Source organism: Loxodonta africana, chromosome 2 (genome assembly GCF_030014295.1).
Source record: "Loxodonta africana isolate mLoxAfr1 chromosome 2, mLoxAfr1.hap2, whole genome shotgun sequence".
Taxonomy (NCBI): domain Eukaryota; kingdom Metazoa; phylum Chordata; class Mammalia; order Proboscidea; family Elephantidae; genus Loxodonta; species Loxodonta africana.
Genome location: NC_087343.1, coordinates 124755476 through 124778594, shown reverse-complemented (window position 1 = coordinate 124778594; position 23119 = coordinate 124755476). Strand labels below are relative to the sequence as shown.

At 43.5% G+C, this 23119-nt stretch overlaps 1 protein-coding gene across 1 annotated transcript in view; it reads left to right on the top strand.

The window, feature by feature from the left end:
- SLC22A5 (solute carrier family 22 member 5) overlaps window positions 1–21671 on the top strand; it is a 36230-nt gene extending 14559 nt beyond the window's left edge. Inside the window, exons 3-10 of the mRNA XM_064275251.1 lie at window positions 6350–6504; window positions 7638–7809; window positions 8997–9123; window positions 10877–10977; window positions 12655–12869; window positions 14340–14522; window positions 15582–15717; window positions 16071–21671. Of these exons, the coding sequence (XP_064131321.1) occupies window positions 6350–6504; window positions 7638–7809; window positions 8997–9123; window positions 10877–10977; window positions 12655–12869; window positions 14340–14522; window positions 15582–15717; window positions 16071–16158 (1177 nt within the window). The 3' untranslated portion in view covers window positions 16159–21671. The remainder of the gene's footprint in view (window positions 1–6349; window positions 6505–7637; window positions 7810–8996; window positions 9124–10876; window positions 10978–12654; window positions 12870–14339; window positions 14523–15581; window positions 15718–16070) is intronic.
- Window positions 21672–23119: the final 1448 nt, after the last annotated feature.

Sequence of the window (23119 nt, the reverse complement as noted above, 5' to 3'; positions counted from 1 at the left end):
GGTTGCTTCCAGCTTTTTGCTATTGTAAACAGAGCTGCAATAAACATGGGTGTGCATATATCTGTTCTTGTGAAGGCTCTTATTTCTCTAGGGTATATTCCGAGGAGTGGGATTTCTGGGTTGTATGGTAGTTCTATTTCTAACTTTTTAAGAAAACGCCAGATAGACTTCCAAAGTGGTTCTACCATTTGACATTCCCACCAGCAGTGTATAAGAGTTCCAATCTCTCCACAGCCTCTCCAACATTTATTATTTTGTGTTTTTTGGATTAATGCCAGCCTTGTTGGAGTGAGATGGAATCTCATCATAGTTTTAATTTGCATTTCTCTAATGGCTAATGATCGAGAGCATTTTCTCATGTATTTATTAGCTGCCTGAATATCTTCTTTAGTGAAGTGCATGTTCATATCCTTTGCCCACTTCTTGATTGGGTTGTTTGTCTTTTTGTGGTTGAGTTTTAACAGAATCATATAGATTTTAGAGATCAGGCGCTGGTCGGAGATGTCATAGCTGAAAATTCTTTCCCAGTCTGTAGGTGGTCTTTTTACTCTTTTGGTGAAGTCTTTAGATGAGCATAGGTGTTTGATTTTTAGGAGCTCCCAGTTATCTGGTTTCTCTTCGTCATTTTTGGTAATGTTTTATATTCTGTTTATGCCTTGTATTAGGGCTCCTAAGGTTGTCCCTATTTTTTCTTCCATGATCTTTATCGTTTTAGTCTTTATGTTTAGGTCTTTGATCCACTTGGAGTTAGTTTTTGTGCATGGTGTGAGGTATGGGTCTTGTTTCACTTTTTTGCAAATGGATATCCAGTTATGCTAGCACCATTTGTTAAAAAGACTATCTTCCCCAATTAACTGACACTGGGCCTTTGTCAAATATCAGCTGCTCATATGTGGATGGATTTATATCTGGGTTCTCAATTCTGTTCCATTGGTCTATGTGCCTGTCGTTGTACCAGTACCAGGCTGTTTTGACTACTGTGGCTGTATAATAGGTTCTGAAATCAGGTAGAGTGAGGCCTCCCACTTTCTTCTTCTTTTTCAGTAATGCTTTACTTATCCGAGGCTTCTTTCCCTTCCATATGAAGTTGGTGATTTGTTTCTCCATCACATTAAAAAATGACATTGGAATTTGGATCGGAAATGCATTGTATGTATAGATGGCTTTTGGTAGAATAGACATTTTTACTATGTTAAGTCTTCCTATCCATGAGCAAGGTATGTTTTTCCACTTCAGTAGGTCCTTTTTAGTTTCTTGCAGTAGTACTTTGTAGTTTTCTTTGTATAGGTCTTTTACATCTTTGGTAAGATTTATTCCTAAGTATTTTATCTTCTTGGGGGCTACTGTGAATGGTAGTGATTTGGTGATTTCCTCTTCGATGTTCTTTTTATTGATGTAGAGGAATCCAAGTGATTTTTGTATGTTTATCTTATAACCTGAGACTCTGCCAAACTCTTGATTAGTTTCAGCAGTTTTCTGGAGGATTCGTTGGGGTTTTCTGTGTATAAGATCATGTCATCTGCAAACAGAGATAATTTTACTTCCTCCTTGCCAATCTGGATGCCCTTTATTTCTTTGTCTAGCCTAATTGCTCTGGCTAGGACCTCTAGCACAATGTTGAATAAGAGCAGTGATAAAGGGCGTCCTTGTCTGGTTCCCGTTCTCAAGGGAAATGCTTTCAGGCTCTCCAATTAGAGTGATGTTGGCTGTTGGCTTTGTATAGATGCCCTTTATTATGTTGAGGAATTTTCCTTCAGTTCCTATTTTGCTGAGAGTTTTTATCATAAATGGGTGTTGGAGTTTGTCAAATGCCTTTTCTGCATCAATTGATAAGATCATGTGGTTTTTGTCTTTTGTTTTATTTATATGGTGGATTACATTAATGGTTTTTCTAATATTAAACCAGCCTTGCATACCCGGTATAAATCCCACTTGGTCGTGTGGATTATTTGTTTGGTGTGTTGTTGAATTCTATTGGCTAGAATTTTGTTGAGGATTTTTGCATCTATGTTCATGAGGGATATAGGTCTGTAATTTTCTTTTTTTGTGATGTCTTTACCTGGTTTTGGTATCAGGGATATGGTGGCTTCATAGAATGAATTAGGTAGTATTCCGTCATTTTCTATGCTTTGAAATACCTTTAGTAGTAGTGGTGTTAACTCTTCTCTGAAAGTTTGGTAGAACTCTGCAGTAAAGCCGTCTGGGCCAGGGCTTTTTTTTGTTGGGAGTTTTTTGATTATCGTTTCAAGGCTTCTACACTTTTTTAATGGTGACTGTCATGAATTGAATTGTATTCCCCCAAAAATGTGTGTCAACTTGGCTAAGCCATGATTCCCAGTATTGCGTGATTATCTACCATTTTGTCATCTGATGGGATTTTCCTATGTGTTGTAAATCCTACCTCTATGATTTTAAGGAGGCAGGATTAGAGGCAGTTATGTTAATGAGGTAGGACTCAGTCAATAAGACTAGGTTGTGTATTGAATCAATCTCTTGAGATATAAAAGAGAGAAGCCAGCATAGAGACTGAGGGACCTCGTACCACCAAGAAAGTAGTGCCAGGAACTGAGCACATCCTTTGGACCCTGGGTCCCTGCGCTGAGAATCTCCTAGATCAGGGGAAAATTGATGATACCTTCCCCCAGAGTCTGCAGAGAAAAAGCCTTCCCCTGGAGCTGGTATCTTGAATTCAGACTTCCAGCCTCCTAGACTGTGAGAGAATAAATCTCTATTTGTTAAAGCCATCTACTTGTGGTTTTTCTGTTATAGCAGCACTAGATAACTAAGACAGTGACCTTGGGAAACAAAACGTATACAATAGATAAAAGCTGGAGCTCCCCTGGTTAATATGGGAAAGGGCCCAGAGTTCCCACTCAGTCTTCCCCTTTGCTTCGAGAAGCCTCTCCACTTCAGAGCTCAGTTTGAAAGCCACTGCTCTGTATGATTCTTGCCCCTTCCAGTGCCGAGAAAAGGCCTGGCCCAGGAAGTTGAGACCACAGCTACCACTCTTGTTTGTGAAAGGCTAATAAATGGGGCAGCACAGTCAAGTTTGGGCTGGATTTTTTTCTGCTTCTGAGGTACTGTACTGAAAAGCTAAGCGTACTAGAGAAAGTGAAATCTGTCCCAGCGTGTTCCTTCTCAGCACTGGACTCACACACAGGCATTTATTTGGGAGACTTGGCCACACAGGAGCCTACTGGTATTGACCTTGGCTTTGAAAAGGTATGCTAAGCAGAAGGAGTGGTTCATGGGATGGGCTCTTATTCTCAGATGGTATCCAAGCAGGTGATATAGCACACCCTCAGCCCTGCCTCAGAGCTGCCCCAGAGGAAGGCTAGGCTGCAGGAGGGAGCCTACGCTATCAGAAAGGGCTTGGAAACGATACCCTGAGCCCTCTACTGAGTGCCCTTTACAGAGTGCCCTTTACAGAGGCTGGCCCTGCAGGTGTCAGGTTCCTTGGCATAGCTCACCCCTCTACTCTTGTCCCCGCTTGTAGGCACGGGCACACAGTCAGGCCCAACCCTGCCAGTGGCTCCTGCCAGCCACTTTTATTGTCCCAGACATCTGAGCTTAGGAGATCTTCTGAGGTACCTGGCATGGTCTGGGCATGAACACGGTCCCAGACTTAACACAGAACAGCAAGCAGTACATATTTTTGCTTTCTCCCCTCTGTCGCTTTCATGGGCACAGTCAGAGGGAACTCTGCAAACTCGGCTGTGAGAGCTGGCTCGATCTTCCAGTCTCCTGTGAGGGTCTTTCTGAAGCGTGGCACTGTGGCTGTGCTCTGTAGCCAATGAGACTGTCCCACTGCTCTCAGGAGCTTGGGGCGGTTAGAGCAGCCCTTCTGTAGTAAAGGCTGCCAGGTTCCTGTGCTAGATGGAGGATCGGGATTGGGCCTGCACATCTAGGGCAGGGCCACAGGCTCTAAGAAGGGAGACTGTCCGCAGCCTCCATGCCATCCAACCATGTAAGCCAGAGATCTGGGAATCTTTTCAACCCCTCCTCTCCCTCATCCCCTACCCAGTGTAACTGAATTTATCTCCTAAATATCTTTTACATCTTTCTGCTTCTTTCTATCCTCACTGCCATCCCTAGCTCAAGCTGTTATGCTCCTTGACCAGGAAGATTGCTACAGCTTCTTCCCTGGTCTCTCTGTATCCTGTCTAGGCCCTTTTCACTCTCCATACTGTAGCCAGAGTAATCTTTTCCAAATGCAAATCAATTCATCTTCCTGCTTAAATAGTTTCCTGTTGATTTAGGACAGATCACAAACCCTTGAACATGGCTGCAGGTCTTTTATAGTTTGGTTCTTTCTCACCTCTCCAGGCTTGTATTACAGAGCTGGCACCAGGCACACTGGCCTCTCGTGTCCATCACACCCCCTCCAGCCACAGTTTCCTGTGTTCTTCCCATGGTTTGAAACGCTCCCCCCCCCACCCCTCCCCTCCACCCCACACCCCGAGTCTTCCTTGACCATACAGACTAAATCAGTGTCCTTGGTTTACGTTATCCTGGTTCCTTGTGCCTTTTCTTCATAGCACCTGTTAGAAGACCAAATGATTAATGGTACTCTTGCCCACTATACTGTGGATGCCATTGAAAGCTTGGCTCCTGTCTCCTAGCCTCCTCTTTTCAACATCTACTTTTCGTTTGAGCCTAATCTCAGTGTCCCATCGTTAGAAAAACTTTCGTGACTGCCTATTTCCCCAACCCCTACCTCCAGCCTAGGATAGATTCCTTTGTTGTGTCTCTTGTGGACCTGGATACCTTTCCTTCAGTGCATTTGTCTCTGTGTAATTATATATTCAGTAGTGCGGTTGTTTGGTTGATTCAGTTAATGTCTCTCTCAACAACTAGGGAACAGACTAGACTGCCTTGAGGACAGCGATAGCATCTGTTTTTATTCAGCTATCCTCCCAGTGCCTAGTACATAATAGATGCTCAATAAACATTCATTGAATGAAGATGAATGTTGGCCAACCTCAAGCTGAATCTACTACTTCCTACTAGGTGGGCAGATTCCTCCCTGTTTTTGCCACTCTTAAAAACAAAACAAATCAACGTTTTTTATTGTAAAATGGACAGACATCCAGAAAATCACACAGAACAAAAATGTATGGCTTAATGAATTACTCCAAAGCAAAAAACCTTGTAATCAGCACAAAGTCAAGAGATAGAACTTTGCTGGCCGCCAAGAAGCCATGTCCATGTGCCCCATCCCAATTGCAAGGCCTTCCCTCCCTCATTAAGTCTTACTCTTATAATAATCACTTCCTTAAGGGTTTTTTATAGTTTTATCACCCAAATATGCAGCCTTAGGCACAAGTTTATTCTTGCCCACTTAAAAAAATTTGACATGCCTTTCTGTCTAATTCAATCTATGGATTCTCTCTCCATCCCTTTCTTTGCCTTACAGGTTTACCTGTTGAGGAACCCTAGGCCGTTTCACCTAGAGTTTCCTAGTCCGGATTTTGCTGATTGCACCCTCATGGTACAGTTCAGCATATTCCTCTATCTCTGTATTTCTTGCAAATTTCAGCTGGATCCAGGGGCTCCATCAGGTTCAGGTTCAATCCCTTTGGCAAGACTATAGGAGACAGAGAATGGTTGTTTCTTTTTATGATATTAGCATCTTTTTATGATGTGTAATGCCTACATCGGAAACCCTGGTGGCGTAGTGGTTAAGTGCTACGGCTGCTTACCAAGAGGTCAGCAGTTCAAATCTTCCAGGTGCTCCTTGGAAGCTGTACGGGGCAGTTCTACTCTGTCCTATAGGGTCGCTATGAGTCAGAATCGACTCGACGGCAGTGGGTGGGTAATGCCTACATCAGTTCATTCAGTGGAGATTGTAAAATGGTGGTATTCTAACCTGTTACTTCTTTTCAGCTAATAGTTGGAATGCTTTTATGAAGTGACACTTCCCCTCATGTAGTATTGGTTACTGTTCACCTAGTTGACCTAGAGGAGTCAGGACAGATGCTCCTTTCCCTTTATTTGCCAGTTTTCATGATAATTGTCTCTCCATCATCCTCCAATGTTGACCTCTTTTCTTTTTTTAATATCATTATGAATACATGGATTTAAGCATATTGATGTGTTTCAGTCCATTACAATCATTATTATAATTGTGGCACCAAGTTTTAGACAACCCAGGTGTCTAGGCTGCATGTTTGTCCTGGGGAGCAGGGAAGGGAAGTGATAGCACAGAGACTGGGATACTGGGCCGTCCCTGGCACCAGATAACCTGGCAGCACTCTCCCTGATGGATCTGGGGAGAGTCCCTCTTTGTGAAGCTCATTCCTGTTGCTTCTTCCCAACTGATTATCTTTCACTCTTCTTTCCTTCCCAGGTTCGGTCGGAAGAATGTGCTGTTTGTGACCATGGGCATGCAGACAGGCTTCAGCTTCCTGCAGGTCTTCTCGACGAACTTTGAGATGTTTACTGTGCTATTTATCATTGTAGGCATGGGCCAGATCTCCAACTACGTGGCAGCCTTTGTCCTGGGTATGGCCATCAAGTTAGAGTTGAGTACTTGATCCTGTGTTTCACCATCATCACATTAACCACTTTCTCTAGCAGCACTGAGGTGGATCCAACTTATAGGCAGGGAAACTGAGTCAGGCCAGTGACCAACTTCGGGTCCCCAGCAGCACAATAGCCTGACTTCTAATCCAGTTCTTCTCTGGCCTCTGCAGTATGGCACCTTGGTCTTGTTGGCACTTAATGGCCATTTTACTAGGATTCACCAAAGATCAGAGCCCTGGTGGCCCAGTGGTTAAGAGCTCAGCTGCTAACCAAAAGGTCGACAGTTCAAATCTACCAGCTGCTCCTTGGAAACCTTATGGGACAGTTTTACTCTGTCTTACAGAGTTGCTCTGAGCCGGAATTGACTCAACAGTAGTGGGTTTGGCTTTTTTTTTTGGTTCACCAAAGATCATCCATGGAAAGTCTGCCACTGCCCAGGGCGGAGGTAGCTAAGGAAAGAAGGAGGCATGACTTGAGGAGTAAGGTCCACGATTGACAGTCTCACCAAGGAAGAAAACTGCCTCCTCTGAAAAACATTGTGGTCAGTCAGAGTCTACTGACAAGAATCAGTTGGTAGTAATGGGCTTTAGTTACCTTCAGGGCTTTAATTCAGAGTACGTGCTGCACGGCTTTGGCTCATACATACCAGCCTGTTCTCACTGAAAAGTTGCCAGTGCCCCTGTTTGGAGGATTCTGACTCTAGCTTATTTGTCTTTGAATTCCTTGAGTTGTATTGTTGAAAGGATTATTTTTTTCTCCTCACATTTAATAAAATACTTTTTCCTTAAAGGATAAAAGTCAGCATGTGCAGCCTCAGTGCTGACTTCACCTTCAATGAATTCCTCAGGTGGCGTCTTTAGCATGTGGTGTAGGAAAGTGGTGACATTTTCATCAGCAATCTGTCACTGAGGGGCCCGAGAGGTCACAACGAGGTGCCCCCAGGAGATGGTCAGACTGGACTGGGTTCAGAATACCATCCCCTCCTCAGGGTTTGGGAACTTAGACATAGTTCTGGCTGCTTTCTTGTCATGCTCAAAATAAAACCATAGAAGACTAATAAGGAAATAAACCAAATTAAAAAACTAACATGACTCCTCCCTTGTTTTGAACAGGAACAGAAATTCTTGGCAAGTCAGCTCGTATTATATTCTCCACGTTAGGAGTGTGCATATTTTATTCATTTGGCTACATGTTGCTGCCACTGTTTGCTTACTTCATCAGAGGCTGGAGGATGCTGCTGCTGGCGCTGACGGCGCCAGGGGTGCTGTGTGTGGTGCTCTGGTGGTGAGTGTGGCCCTGTGCCCAGGCTTGTTCTGTCTGTCTTCACTAGGGGGCAGCAGCAACTCACAAATCCCTATTTGGGCCCACAGGGACAGGAAGTATAGATTATTTCTACGTTGTTTCAGACTGTTTTCTCCATGCTCAAAAAAAAAAAAAAAAAATCCCCAAATATCAGCAGACTTTTTCTCAGCCCTGTGCTGGGTTGATCTGAGGGCAGGGAGAGTGAGAAGATGTATCCAAGGAATGATGGGAACCAGCATGACCTACAGGAACTTATCAAATCCCAGGGCCAGAGAGCTTAGGCCCTCATTCTGCCTGCGAGTTGCCGAGGCCTCATGCCACAGGCACTGAGGAAGAGGGGGAAGGTGAGAGCCCTTAGGGTGGCTGCATGAAGGAAGCCACACTCCATCTGAGCCTCTAAGATAGAGGAGTTGGACAGGCAGAGAGGAGGCCATTCCATAGCAAGAGAGGGAACACAAGCAGAGGGGCTGAGGTGGAAATTGCCCCTTGCAGGTGGGGAAGCTGAACTCACTGGCTACATGGAGCTGAGAGCATTCAGGACATAGTGGGAGAGCAGACAGAACACAGCATGAATCCTGGTCATGACAGAAGGGCAGGGGTTACAAAGTCACAGTGAGGTAGAAAATAAGACCCACTTAGATGCCTTGATAAGCATGCTATTCCAGGTAAAGAGTCCGAAAAGTCTTTTGAATGGATCAGGTGTGGGGGGTGAGGAGAAACTAGAGGCTCAGAGTTAGTGCAGAAGCTGCTGTGGTTGCTGGGGGCAGGGAGGATAGTACAGTAGGGCACGGGGCGGGGCTGGGCTGGGCTGAGACATCAATAGAAGCCAGGCTTTAGAAGTCCATCTTGCTCTTGTCTCCTTACAGCCCAGCAGGTGGCGCCACCGCTCTTAGGAAATGGAGGTGGCTGGCCGGTGTAGGGATTCCGTTATGGTGTGCAGGCCTCTCCAAAGCTTGTGCACTGTCAGTATACTCAAGAGCTCACGCTTCAGGTCGTGACTGGGCATGATGCGGACCATCTCTTCACTTCTGCCTTATAAACACCAGACATTCCACAAACCTAGCTCTGGTTCTGAAACCTCATTTCTCACCTCCATTTAAGCCATACCTGGTCTATTGGTAAGCCACTGGGCAAGGAGGCCTCAGTGAGATTGCTCCTTGTGCTTCCAGGTTCATCCCTGAGTCTCCCCGATGGCTCATATCTCAGGGACGATTTAAAGAGGCAGAGGCGATCATCTGCAAAGCAGCCAAAATCAATGGGATCGTTGTGCCCTCAACTGTCTTTGACCCTACTGAGGTAAGCACCACGTGGGAGATGGTGGCAGGGCCACACTGGCCATAGTCTGACAGCAGCCCACACTGCCCTGAAGCCTTCCCTTTACACAGGAGCCCCAGCTGTCCCCAAGGCAGGACCTGATAGAATTAGGAGTTGAGGAGAAGGTACCAACTGCCTAACTCTTTTCACCTTTCCCATGGGTTTTAGGTTTTCATACTTTACTTCCTTTCTCTCTAGGCAATCATATATTTTGGGCATTCCTTTCAGTAATAAACACCCTTTATGAGTAATAATAGGTCTTTCAAGAAGCCTGCATTTTAGAAATCATTGTTTCTTATGCCTTAGGTGGTTTGTCATCTTAAAAAAAATAATCCAGTGAAGCATGATAGATTTGGAGCTAGAACTGTTCAGTCTCTTTCCACCTACCAGTGGTTTGTTCCATAGCATCTTGGAGCCAGGCCCTTTTTGCTATCTACTCCTTCCCCTTCCCCCCATTCCCTAACCCCCCAGCCCCTCCCCCTGCCTTTCTCCCCCCTCCTGCAAACCCTGCTGTCACACACCATGAGTAATTTCTTGGCTCTGCCTGATTCCTGATTCTTGTTTCTCCTTCCTGTTTCCTCTCCCTCCTCTACTCTTTCTGTAGCAGGCAGTGTTACTTAGTCTCGTGACTACAAGAAGAGGTTAGAAGCTGAAAATGCTGGTTGGTGTGGTTCTAGAATGTTTCTGAGCTGACTGGGAAGATCAGGAAGCAGAACTGGTTCCAGGGACTGAATGCGGGAATAGCTACCAGCAGTCATGCCTACGTGTGAGCAGCAGGAATGTCAGAGATGCTCAAGATTAGAGATGCAGACTGGGACTTGGAAAAGAGAGACCAGCTACTGTAGGCAGCAAAGAGGCTGATGGTTACAGACAGCCTGGCTGGCGTCACAGTTAAGTGGTGGCCCGGCAACAGCTTCTACTTAGCATGTACTGGAAAGGGCTCTGGTCCATAGAGGTCGGGGCGGGGGTAGGGCAGAGAGGTCTTTGGCTGCTTTTAAGTGAGGGGTCAATCTAGGTGAACCCATAGCCCCACTGGCATCTTTGAGGAAATGAGGCTATTTCAGGGGATCCTTTAAGTCAGAAAGATGACCTTTTGTTGAACTGCTAACTCGGGAAAAACAAGCTCCAAGGCTGGGTTTCCTTAAGAAAGCAACATCAGTGTGTTTAGACGTGTGGTTTATTAATGGCCTTGGCTGTGCTGAATTTCATAGGAAGTTACTCTGGGTGAAGCTCAGGTCAGTTTTCCTGTTTTTCTATCTGACGTTTTTTTCCCTGAAGTAGACAAGTGACTACATGGCATGAGAGCTCAAAACATTAATTCTTTTTAAATATCAGATCAATAAAATACACAGCCAACTTCTATCTCTGACCCAGAGGGCAGAGAGCCAGCCCCAGGAAGGAATGCTTGGAGGCCTCCCTGGAATGTGGTCACTGAGAGAACGAGGGTGGTGGATGAGGGAGCTAGAGCCGCAGCTTGGACTCTGCCTTCACTGTGTCCCCCAGGGGACTGGTCTCCTGCTTTTCCTCCTTGTTATTGACAAGGTCTAGGGAAACCTTTAGCAGCCCAAGATGCAGTCAGTATACTTACTGTTCTTCACTTCAAGGAAGAAACATGAAACATTCCCCAACTCTGAGGCATAGAAAGCGAAGATGCCAAGGTTTTGGGTATGTTATTATATGCTCTGAGTCTCCAGCCTTCTCTCCCTCCCATCCCCTTGCCATGTCTTTCCTGCAGCTACAAGACCTAAGTTCCCAGAAGCAACAGTCACACAACATTCTGGATCTGCTCCGAACCCAGAATATCCGAATGGTCACCATCATGTCTATAATTCTGTGGTGCGTAAGTGAGACCTGCCTGAGGCTTCTGGACAAACCTTCTTGTTTGTTCACAGACATGTCTCAGATCAAAATTGAAAGCCTGTGTCATCAGAAAGTGAAAGAGGTGTGCCTTGCTGTGGGAGAGATGGGCATGCCACAATTTTTAATTCAATGGAATCTTGGAAAATGAAAACTGTTGTGGCGGCTTCTTGGGGGAAATACAGGATTTTGGGAGATCACTCTAGGTCTGAGGCAAATCCTTGCTCATTTTGGGTCCTTGCTTAGTTGTTCCTGTCCCCTGCCCCCTCCTAGCCAGTCACCAGCAGTGGCTGAGGAAGACAGCTGGGGCTTTTAAGAAGAATCTGAGTGTGAAGACACCATTTTCTCCAGATTACAGAGGCTGCTAGGTACTTACTGGAAACATGGAAGCAGGACTGACCTTTTGTCCACTGGGATGTTCTAAGACCGTCCTAGAGGCAGGGGCATAGCTAGCTGCCCTCATCAGATTCCTTCTAATAAGACATTTCACCGAGTGTCAGGAAGGGCCAGAGGGAGGGAACACATCCAAGCGCCTGGACAGCTTTTGTTTAGTGGCCAGATACTTGGGATTACAGGAAAGGACCTGAGGGTGGCTAGGTAAGCGGTGGTGAGATGGAAGAGGAGACCGAACTTCATCTCAGAGTCCTTACTGCTAATTTCACCCAGCTTGGTGGCAGCCAGCAGTTTTGCATACTGGGATAACTATGAGTCACCTGTTGCCAAGGAACAGCCCGGGATCCTTTAGGGCAGTGATTGCCTTTCCCCACCCCCCAGTTGGCCTCAAGACAGGACTGGCATTCACCCTGTACCACAGATTTGCCAGCCTTCATTGAGTCACCCTTTGTGGTTCACTCAGGCTGTCTTGCAGGCTCTGGATTTCTCAGCCACTCATGCACATTCTTTTTATTCTGATTGCATGAGCTGCAGTTTCAACCTGCAGATGAATTAAAAACACTCAGTCTAATCCACAAAGACCTGGTTTGCCAAAATATGTCAACAGAGTACCTGTTGAGGACATGGCCCAGGCCAGGGACAGTGGGGGCCATGCAGATGAGAGAAGACATGGACACACCACTGGGAGGTCCTTTTCTTCTCCACAAGTATGATGGGCTGGGGGTCATCAGCTGCCTCAGACCAGCCTCTTCCTGGCTGGTTGCCATAGATGGTTTGCCAAGTATTCTTCTCCAAATGTTTGACCTAATGTTTGTCCCTTATCTCTGCAGTCCTATCACACCCCACTTGATATCTGTTCTCTTACCCATTCCCTAGTTGCTTCTTTAATTGCTGGATTTGGGGAGGTTCAGAGAGTGGGAAGCAGGCTTCTGTAAGTGCCCCAGCTTAGGATTTTTAAAGCCAAAAAGCAAGTTAGAATTAAAAAAAAAAAAAAAATGCATTAAATCTATCTGAAGTCTATAGGGCTTTTTGCTGCAATACTTTCTGCATGGGATGCTCTGAAAGTACATTGGTACACTGGTGCCCCTTGGGCCACGGACGTTCTGTTCTAAGAAGTAAGACTCACAGTTAGATCTACTGCAACCCTCCTATTCCTTGTTTAAAGAGAATTTTTGAATTTCCTTAAATTATTGTATTTAAAAAGTTGTTTAGATTGCAAGGAAGTGGATACTGCTTCTCCAGCTTTCTTCTGTGCTGTTTCAGGATGACCATATCAGTGGGTTATTTCGGGCTTTCCCTTGATACGCCTAACTTGCATGGAGACATCTACATGAACTGCTTCCTTTCGGGGGTGGTTGAAGTCCCGGCATACAGCGTATCCTGGGTACTGCTGCAGTATCTGCCCCGGCGTTACTCCATGGCCACCGCCCTCTTCCTGGGCGGCAGTGTTCTTCTCTTCCTGCAGCTGGTGCCGCCAGGTAGGGACCCTGTGCATCTGTGGTCTTGGGCCCTCACTAAGTCATTCAGTCTCTACCAGGCTGTCTTCCCCAATTAATAAATAAAAAACATGCTCACCACAGCTCACCTGCATACATGCATTCTTGACCTAAAAATCCAGAGAAATTACCTCCTGAGACCAGAATATTCTATAATCTAGGCCTTGAGGGAGAGGGGGAGAGGAAGGAACCATTTGGGGTTGTCGGTTAATTTCACTCTGTACACTGTGTTCATATTTGGTTTCCTCTTCCCTGGCCTTGTATTAGTCAACAAATCATTATGCAGTGCCTGCTATGGGCCAGGCACTGTGCTTGGTGCTAATGGTATAGAAGTAAACAAGTCAGGCAAAATCCCTGCCCTCATTGGAGCCACATTCTATTTGATAAGACAGACAACAAACAAGTAAACAGCTAAATCTGCTTAATATAGTTTACAAGAGTAGACAAGGACAACATCTCTAAAGAGGGGACAGTTGAGCAGAGACTTAGATGAAGTGAAGTGATAGAGAAAGCCATGAAAAAGTCTAGGAGAAGAATATTTCAGGAAGAATAAACAGCAAAGGCAAAGACCCTGAGGCAGGAATGAGCCTGGCATGTTTGAGGAGAAAGAAGGAACCAGTAAGAGATGAAAAAAGGGAGCGGGGCTAGGGCCAGGTCACAAATAGGGAGGGTCTCATAGGCCATTAGCCGGATTTTATATTTATAACCGTCTGGGTTCCCCACAGATGGGTGGGAGGGAAATTCATAGAACAGTTCGTGAACCCTTGTATGTCCATCATTGTACCCCAAGTTCTCATTGTTCTCATGGATTTGGGGGCCTCTGGTGATCATTTTTGGGCCCCTTAGGCTGGGAACACTGCTGCCCAGGAACAGCCCCCAGTGTGGCATGGCAGAAGGAGCCCAGGAACATATGTAGAAGTTCACACCTGAGCTCACACAGGCCTGTCTTCTCATTGGCACAGTGAGAATGATGGATTGGACGATCGTCCTGAGGTTCTGATGGTCTATGAAGTTTTTGGGGTCTGAGTAGAATGGAAGCATGAAATGAATTACACTTGAACTCCCCGTTCACCTAAAGTCGTTGGTTGATTCCACAGTGCCTGCAGCATGAGGTTCTGGGGTGATGGCTAACTCCCCACCAGATGTGCCTTTAATGACTGGACTAGAAAGCAGGTTTATGTGGGCTTTTGAGGGAATCACTCTATTGGTCCTTAGGCTGAGGAAAATAGTATGTTCTTATACCACTTCAGGTCCCCAGCCTCCTTTCAGTAACCAACTTGGAGGGAAATCTTTGCTATAGCCCCTTATCCCACAATAGGAAGTTATAGAAACTGCCTCCCCTCAAAAAGGGAGAAAGTATGTTTGTTTCAGGCGAAAACAGAAATGGAACTCTGACTAACAGGGTATAGTGGGTTGATGCCTGCTCCTACTTTCTTCCCTTTGCCTCTCCAGACTTGTACTATTTGACTACAGTCCTGGTGATGGTCGGCAAGTTTGGAATCACTGCTGCCTTCTCCCTGGTCTACGTGTACACTGCTGAGCTGTACCCCACGGTGGTCAGAAACATGGGTGTGGGAGTCAGCTCCACAGCATCCCGCCTGGGCAGTATCCTGTCTCCCTATTTTGTTTACCTGGGTAAGTCCTATGGGCAAAGATGTGTCCTGGGCCTGGGCACATAGGAGCGACGGGTAGAAGCACTGTCTGACTTTAATGTGAGCTAGAGATAGCTTGCTAACAGGAAAACAAGCACACATAGCAAATGGGATTCATCTAACACTGGATCTACACCCAGAGAGGCGTTCTAGTCCAGGTGCACTGTGGGGAAGGTACTCATGAGTGGAAAACAAAGTGTAGACTGGCTAGAAGTTGTTGAGAAAATTAGAGGTATTTGTTTCTGTTTTAGCCATCCCAGGCCTTCCATCAGAGAGTACTTATCCTAAGAAACTGCAGAGTGGTTTAGGAAGCCATTGTACTTAGTTGGAGAAATTTATTCTTGGAATAAGAGTTTAAAAGGAGAATGATGGGGAGAAAGGTCTATTTAAGAGGTTGATAAACTGAGAATTGCTATGACTCGGAGCACTTCACACAGTGGGCTTATGTGGTGTAAAGAGTTTCCTTGTGCCATTTTATATGACAGAGCACCAGTTTTCTCCTCAAGATTATTTTCTCATGGCAGCTCCTGTTTCCCTGTACATCTCTGGGGAGGGGTGGCACCTACTCTGAGAGTACCCAGAGCGCTTTGTGAACATAATATGCTCCACAGAACTGACAAGCAGAAACATCTTCCAGTATAGCCTGAAGGCAAATCAGACGGGGTTGTGACATACCTGGAGAGGTGGAGGAGTTATTCCTGTCCCTGGATGAGTACTACCTCATGTTCCTTGGAAGTGGGAATAGTAATCACTGTGGCTCAGCTCCTCTCCCCTCTGCACTCCCCCAACTCTGCACCCTGTCCCCCCCCCCCCCCCGCCCCCACACCATGGAGGCACTGCTGGGCTTCTGGGCATGTTTTTGCCAACTCGGTTGTGAAGCCTGTCCTGGTGCCAGATTCCAGTCTGGCCGCTCAGCCTGTGGCAGGTACTGAGGCCAGGAAGGCAGGTGATCTCCATTATAGGATCTCAGGAGTATAAAGGGATGGAGGGAAGCCCAGTTAACTGCAACTCCGAGCTCAGGCCTCTGTCTGCTTTACCATAGGTGCCTACGACCGCTTCCTGCCTTACATTCTCATGGGAAGTCTGACCATCCTGACAGCCATCCTCACCTTGTTCCTCCCAGAGAGCTTCAACATCCCCCTCCCAGACACCATTGACCAGATGTTAAGGGTCAAAGGGTAAGAAGGCCTCCTTCCTCACAGTATTCACATACTGGGTCCAGGCTTAGCCAGGTCTTAGGAGCCCCTCACAGGAGAGACGCCCACAGACACTGTGGACTAGTTTATCCATCAGAAAGTTATAAATGGCAAGGTGCTTACAGCCTTTCCTCTCCGTTCTGATCCTGTGTGGACATGTCACCATTTACATCACAGCAAAAGCAGCTCTGGGATAGTGTAAAGACCAGGAGAAGCCTTTCAGAATCTGCTGTATGATTTTTTGCCCTTGGTGAAAATATCTTCAGTTTTTTTTTTAAAGACCTGGTAGGTGTCTTAAAATTTGTAACTAACATTTGTTTTGCTTGTTTTTATAGAATAAAATACAGGCAAAGTCCAAGCCACACAAGGGTGTTAAAGGATGAAGAAGAAAGCCCTGCCATCCTTAAAAGCACAGCCTTCTAATACAACCTCCAGTAAGTCAGAACTTGAAGAGGAAATAGGCTTCTGTCAGAAAATGCTTGTGCAGACACTGAGCCCTGCAGTGACGAAGGTCTTTCTGTTTATTCTATTGACCCTGTTTCTGACTTGCTCATGTTTGGGTGCCCAGACTCAGAGGCTGTGTGTGGTCTTAGAGTACTGTCTTCCCTCCAGGGACACCGTGGCTATGGACAGACAACTTTAGCTAAGTCCCACCTATTATGATGATAGACTTAGTACTTCCTGAGACGTTAACTATTCACTAGGGCCAGTGGGATTTGAAAAGATAGGCGAGGCATCTGCTAAATTTTGCATTTTAATTTCAGACTGCCCAAAAAGGCCCCTGATAAAACTGGATGTTCAAGTCCCCCCCACCTTTTCCCTTCCCCTTTCCCTCTAATGGTTCACTTTAAAGGACAAGAAATAATTTCATAGGGAGGTTGATTTCTCGTGTTTGCTTGGTTCCAAAAGACATTAACTGAGTGTTGCCTCCCCAGAGCAAGAGAGCACAGGCTCTGGGGAAACTTAAAAGTGTTTAAGATGGAGTGGACTGAGCAGAAGCAGGCTGTGTGGGCAAATGCCTTGATTTGCAAGCCCTTGGACCACTCAGTATGACTACTGGCTAGACCTGTTTACATCTGATCAAAGCACTAGGCTTGTCCAGGCCCATAAGAAATGCATCATTGAATCCACTATTCTTGTTTTCCACTACTGTGTAAATCACACCTCGTAGCTACTTTGACTTAGTATGTCTGGTTTGAAGAAGTATATCCATGAGAAAAAAAGACATGCAAACTTGTCTCTTCTCTCAAAACTGCAATGTGGATTTTGTTTTATTGTGTTTTGTTTGTGATTATTGTTGTGGCTTTTTCTCCTTATTTGCCCTTCAGAATGGACTTGAGAAAGGCTGGTTCCTTATCCTCCTGGTTTGTGTCTTTTTTTTTTTTTTAACCCAGAATCCGACAATGGCCTGCAGTTGCCACTTGTACATGCAAATCTTTGGCCTCACCAGCCTTGGCCACTAGCACTTCTCTGAGTGCCAAAAATGATGTCATTGTGTGTGTTCCTTTTATGATACCTAATCATGGGAAAAATTACAAAGAAGAAACTTAAATTGTGTCCACAATCCTTCAGAGATGCTCACCTCATCCATGTAACATTATTGGGAAATAGTTTGTGTTCACCATAATTGTCTTTTTTCTGATTGTGGTATTCCTGAAGCACATGCTTTACCTGGTTAAAAACCATATTTTTGCGAAAGCTACTTAAGTGCTTTGGGAAATGAAAAAGTTTTAACAAGTAAAATGATTTTTTAAATAACAGCAGCTGCCTACAACTTTCATTTCCATAATTTAGTGAGCCTGTGTCAACACCACCACCTGACTTTTCTCTGTCAGCTTGGGCTAGTTCTAGCAATGGTTTGAGATTAGCCTCTAAAGCTAAGATTTAATCCCTGTGCATTAGAAATCTTTACTCCACTAATTGACTATGGATTGAACCACTTTTCTTTCAAAGTATCAGGGTTCCCCTGAAAGCAGAGCCTGAGACCAGAACTTCTGTGGAGTTAGGTAGTTTATTTTGGCAACAAGAGTCCAGGGAGCTGGGGTAAAGGACAGGGAGTAGAATAGGAAAGGAGGTAGAGCCAATACAAGGAAAGCCAGCGCCAAAGGTAGTGGTGCTCCATCCAGCGAGATTTCTGAAGAGCCTTATGAAATGATTCTCAAAACTATCTGCACCGTGAATAAAAGGGGGAGCATTTATCTGTCAGTCCCCACCCATCAAGGGTGCCCCACTGGTGTTGTCTACGCATCTATGAATCTCAAATAGGTTTCAGATAATCCCTTAGATAGAAAGCAAAAGGTAATACATTGCAGACTCAAGATGATAGCAGGTATTGTCTGTCACCCCCACATGTCTGTTGGTTTGTCATACTGTGGGGGGTCGTGTGTTGCTGCAATGCTGGAAGCTATGCCGCCAGTATTCAGATACCAGCAGGGTCACCCATGGAGGACAGGTTTCAGCTGAGATTCTAGACTAAGACAGACTAGGAAGAAGGACCCGGCAGTCTACTTCTGAAAGGCATCAGCCAGTGAAAACCTTGTGAATAGCAGCAGAATGAAAAGAATTAGTTGATGTTCAACCATTTCAAGAGGTGGCATATGATCAGGAACCAATGGTACTGAAGGAAGAAGTCCAAGCTGCTCTGAAGGCATTGGAGAAAAACAAGGTTCCAGGAATTGATGGTGTATCAATTGAGATGTTTCAACAAACAGATGCAGTGCTGAAGGTGCTCACTCGTCTATGCCAAAAAATATGGAAGACAGCTTCCTGGCCAACTGACTGGAAGAGATCCATATTCATGCCTATTCCCAAGAAAGGTGATCCAACTGAATGTGGAAATTATAGAACAATATCATTAATATCACACGCAAGCAAAATTTTGCTGAAGATCATTCAAAAACGGCTGCCGCAGTGTATTGACAGGGAACTGCCAGAAATTCAGGGTGGTTTCAGAAGAGGACATGGAACCAGGGATATCATTGCTGATGTCAGATGGATCCTGGCTGAAAGCAGAGAATACCAGAAGGATGTCTACCTGTGTTTTATTGACTATGCAAAGGCATTCAACTGTGTGGTTCATAACAAATTATGGATAACATTGCAAAGAATGGGAATTCCAGAACACTTAATTGTGCTCATGAGGAACCTTTACATAGATCAAGAAGTGGCTGTTCAGACAGAACAAGGGGATACTGATGGGTTTAAAGTCAGGAAAGGTGTGTGTCAGGGTTGTATTCTTTTACCATACCTATTCAATCTGTATGCTGAGCAAATAATCTGAAAAGCTGGACTCTATGAAGAAGAACAGGCATCAGGATTGGAGGAAGACTCATTAACAACCTGTGTTATGCAGATGACACAACCTTGCTTGCTGAAAGTGAAGAAGACTTGAAGCACTTACTAATGAAGATCAGCGACCACACCCTTCAGTATGGATTGTACCTCAACATAAACAAAACAAAAATCCTCACAACTGGACCAACGAGCAACATAATGATAAACGGAGAAAAGATTGAAGTTGTCAAGGATTTCATTTGACTTGGACCCACAATCAACAGCCATGGAAGCAGCAGTCAAGAAATCAAAAGACACATTGCATTGGGTAAACCTGCTGCAAAGGACCTCTTTAAAGTGTTGAAGACCAAAGACGTCACCTTGAAGACTAAGATGTGCCTGACCCAAAAAAAAGCCATGGTATTTTCAATCACATCATATACATGTGAAAGCTGGACAATGAATAAGGAAGACAGAACAAGAATTGACACCTTTGAATTGTGTTGGCAAAGAATATTGAATATAGCATGGACTGCCAAAAGAAGGAACAAATCTGTCTTACAAGTACAACCAGAATGCTCCTTAGAAGCAAAGATGGTGACACTGCATCTTACATACTTTGGACATGTTGTCAGAAGGGATCAGGCCCTAGAGAAGGACATCATCTTGGCAGAATACAGGGTCAGCAGAAAAGAGGAAGACCCTCAACGAAGTGGATTGACACAGCGGCTGCAAAAATGAGCTCAAGCATAACAACAATTGTAAGGATGGCTCAGGACCAGGCAGTGTTTCGTTCTGTTGTGCACGGGGTCACTATGAGTCGGAACCGACTCGACGGTACCTAACAACAACAACAACATTGTCTGTCAGGCTGCACCTCAGTGAAGCTGGTCAAAACTTATGTGAACTGGTCACTGCAGCAGTGGCTGGAGTAAGTGGTGGGGCTGAGAGGATTTGGCATGTTGCATAAGAGGTATCTGAGATAAATGTGTTATATGTATGTGTGTGTGTATATATATATAAATCTGTATCAGAGGTCTGTATCTGAGAGATATATATGTATCTGAGACATATATGTGTATCTGATATACAAATTTTATATCAGATAAGGTTTGGGCTACATGTTCTCAGGCTCATATGGAACACTCACCAAGAAAGACCACATTCTGGGCCATAAAATATACCTTAATAAATTTCAAAGAATGGAAATCATACAAAATATACTCTCAGACCACAATGGAATTAAACTAGAACTCAATAACAGGAAGATACTTTTAAAAATCCAAAAATATCTGTAAATTAAACAACATACTTCTAAGTAACACATGGGTCAGAGAAGAGATCTTGAGAAATTTTAAAATATTTCTAAATAAAGGAAAATACAACTTATCAAATTTTGTGGGATGCAGCAAAAGCAATGCTTAGAGAAAAATATATAGCCTTGAATGAATATATTAGAAAACAAAAAAGATCTAAAATCAATACACTGAGTTTCCACATTAGGAAACTTGAAAAGGAAGAGCAAATTAAATCTAAAGCAGAAGAAAAGAAATAATATACTTAGAGCACAGAAATCAATGAAATTGAAAACAGGAAATAAATAATGAAAATCACCAAAACCAAAAGCTAGTTCTTTAAAAGATTAATAAATTGATAAGCTTCTAGCCAGGCTAACCAAGAAAATAAGAAAAAATACAATTTACTAATATCAGAAAGGAAGGTGGGTCCATCACATTTGATACCATGGCCATTAAAAGGATAATAAAGTAATATTATGAGCTGCTCTGTTCCCACAAATTTGATAACTTCGATGAAATGGACGAATTTCTTGAAAGACACAATCTACCAAAACTCACACAAAGAGAAACAGATAACCCAAAAAGGCCTATATCTATTAAAGAGGTTGATGCAACAATTAATAACCTTGCAAAACAGAAACCACCAGGCCCAGATGGCTTCAGTAATGCTACCAAACATTTAAAGAAAAAATTATACCAATTCTCTACCCTCTTTTTCCAGAAGGTAGAAGAGAGGACGCACTTCCTTACTCATTCTATGAGTCCCGCATTACCGTTATACCAAAACCAGACAGACGTTACTAGGAAGAAAAACTACAGACCAATATCTCCCATGAACACTGATATAAAAATCCTCAATAAAATATTAGCAAATCTAATTATATACCACAAACAAGTGAGATTTATTCCAGGCCGTTTGAACATTTGAAAATTAATTAGTGTAATTCATCACATTAACAAGCTAAAGAAGAAAAATCATATGATCATATCGATATATCAGAAAAAGCATTTAACAAAATCTGATACCCATTCATAATAAAAACTCAGTAAACTGGGAATAGAGGGGGACTTCCTCCACTTGATATAGAACATCCTACAAAACATCTACAGATAACATAATACTTAATGGTGAGAAACTAGATGCTTTTCCTGAAAGACTGAGAAGACCAGGATGCCCTGCCTTATGACTCCTATTTAACATTGTAGTGGAAGTCCTAGCTAATGCAATTAAGACAAAAAAAAAAAAAAAAAAATCCACAGATTGGGAAGGAAGAAAGAAAACTGTCTTTGTTTGTAGATGATATATGATTGTCTATGTAGAAAAATTCCAAAGAATCAGGGACAACACCAAAAAAAAAAAAAGAACTGGAATAAGCAATTATAGCAAGATTGCAGGGTATAAGGTTAATATACAAAAGTCAATTGCTTTCCTATATTCTAGCAATGAACAGTTGAAATTTGGAAGTTGAAACACAACACCATTTACATTAGCACCAAAAAGAAAAAGAAATACTTAGATATAATTCTTACAAAATATGTACAGGATCTATATGAGGAAAACTATAAAACTCTGAAGAAAACCATCAAAGAAGAACTAAATAAATTGAGAGATATTCCATGTCCATGGATAGGAAGACTCAATATTGTCAGTTCTTCCCAACTTTAGCTATAGATTAAATGCAATTCAAATCAAAATCCAGCAGGTTATTTTGTGAATGTTGACCAACTGTTCCTAAAGTTTATACGGAAAGATAAAAGACCCAGAATAGTCAACACAGTACTGATGAAAAACAAAATCAGAGGACTGACACTACTCAACTTCACGACTTAATTATAAACCTACAGTGATCAAGACAGTGTGATGTTCATGCAAGAATAAATAAATAGAGCAGTGGAACAGAATAGAGAGCCCAGAAATAGATCTATACAAACATAGTCAACTGATCTTTGACGAAGTGGCAAAGACAATTCAATGGCAAAAGGACAGTCTTTTCAACAAATGATGCTGGAACAACTGGGCATACACATGCAAAAAAAAAAAAAAAAAACTAGACACAGACCTTAAACACCTTTAACAGAAATTAACTGAATATGGATCACAGACCTAAATCTTCAACACAAAACTCTGCAACTTCTAGAAGACAGTATAGGAGAAAATCTAGGTGACCTTGGGTTTGGCAGAGTTTTTACATCCAACATTGAAAGCATGACCCGTAAAAGGAAAATTTGATAAGTTGGACCTCATTAAAATTAAACACTTTTTCTTCAAAAAAATATTTAAGAGAATGAAAACACAAGTCACAGACTGAGAAAATATTTGCAAAACATGTCTGATTAAAGAGTTGTATCCAAAATATGCAAAGAACTCTTAAAGCTCAACAATAAGAAAACAACCCAGTTATAAAATGGGCAAAAGATCTGAACAGACACTTCACCAAATAAACTATACAGATGGCAAATAAGAATATGAAAAGATCTTCAAAATCATATGTCGTTAGGGAATTGAAAACTAAAACAATGAGATACCGATACACATCTATAAAAACAGCTAAAATCTAACACAAATGCTGACAAGGGTGTGGAGTAATAGGAACTCTCATTCATTGATGGGAGGAATGCAAAATAGTACAGCCACTTTGGAAGACAGTTTGACAGTTTTTTACAAAGCTAAACGTAGGCTTACCATATAATCCAGAAAAGAGATGAAAATGTGTATCCTCACAAAAACCCACGCGGGAAAGTTTGTAGCAGTTTTATTCATCATTGGAAGCAACCAAGACATAAATAAGTAAATGGATACAGAAAATATGGTA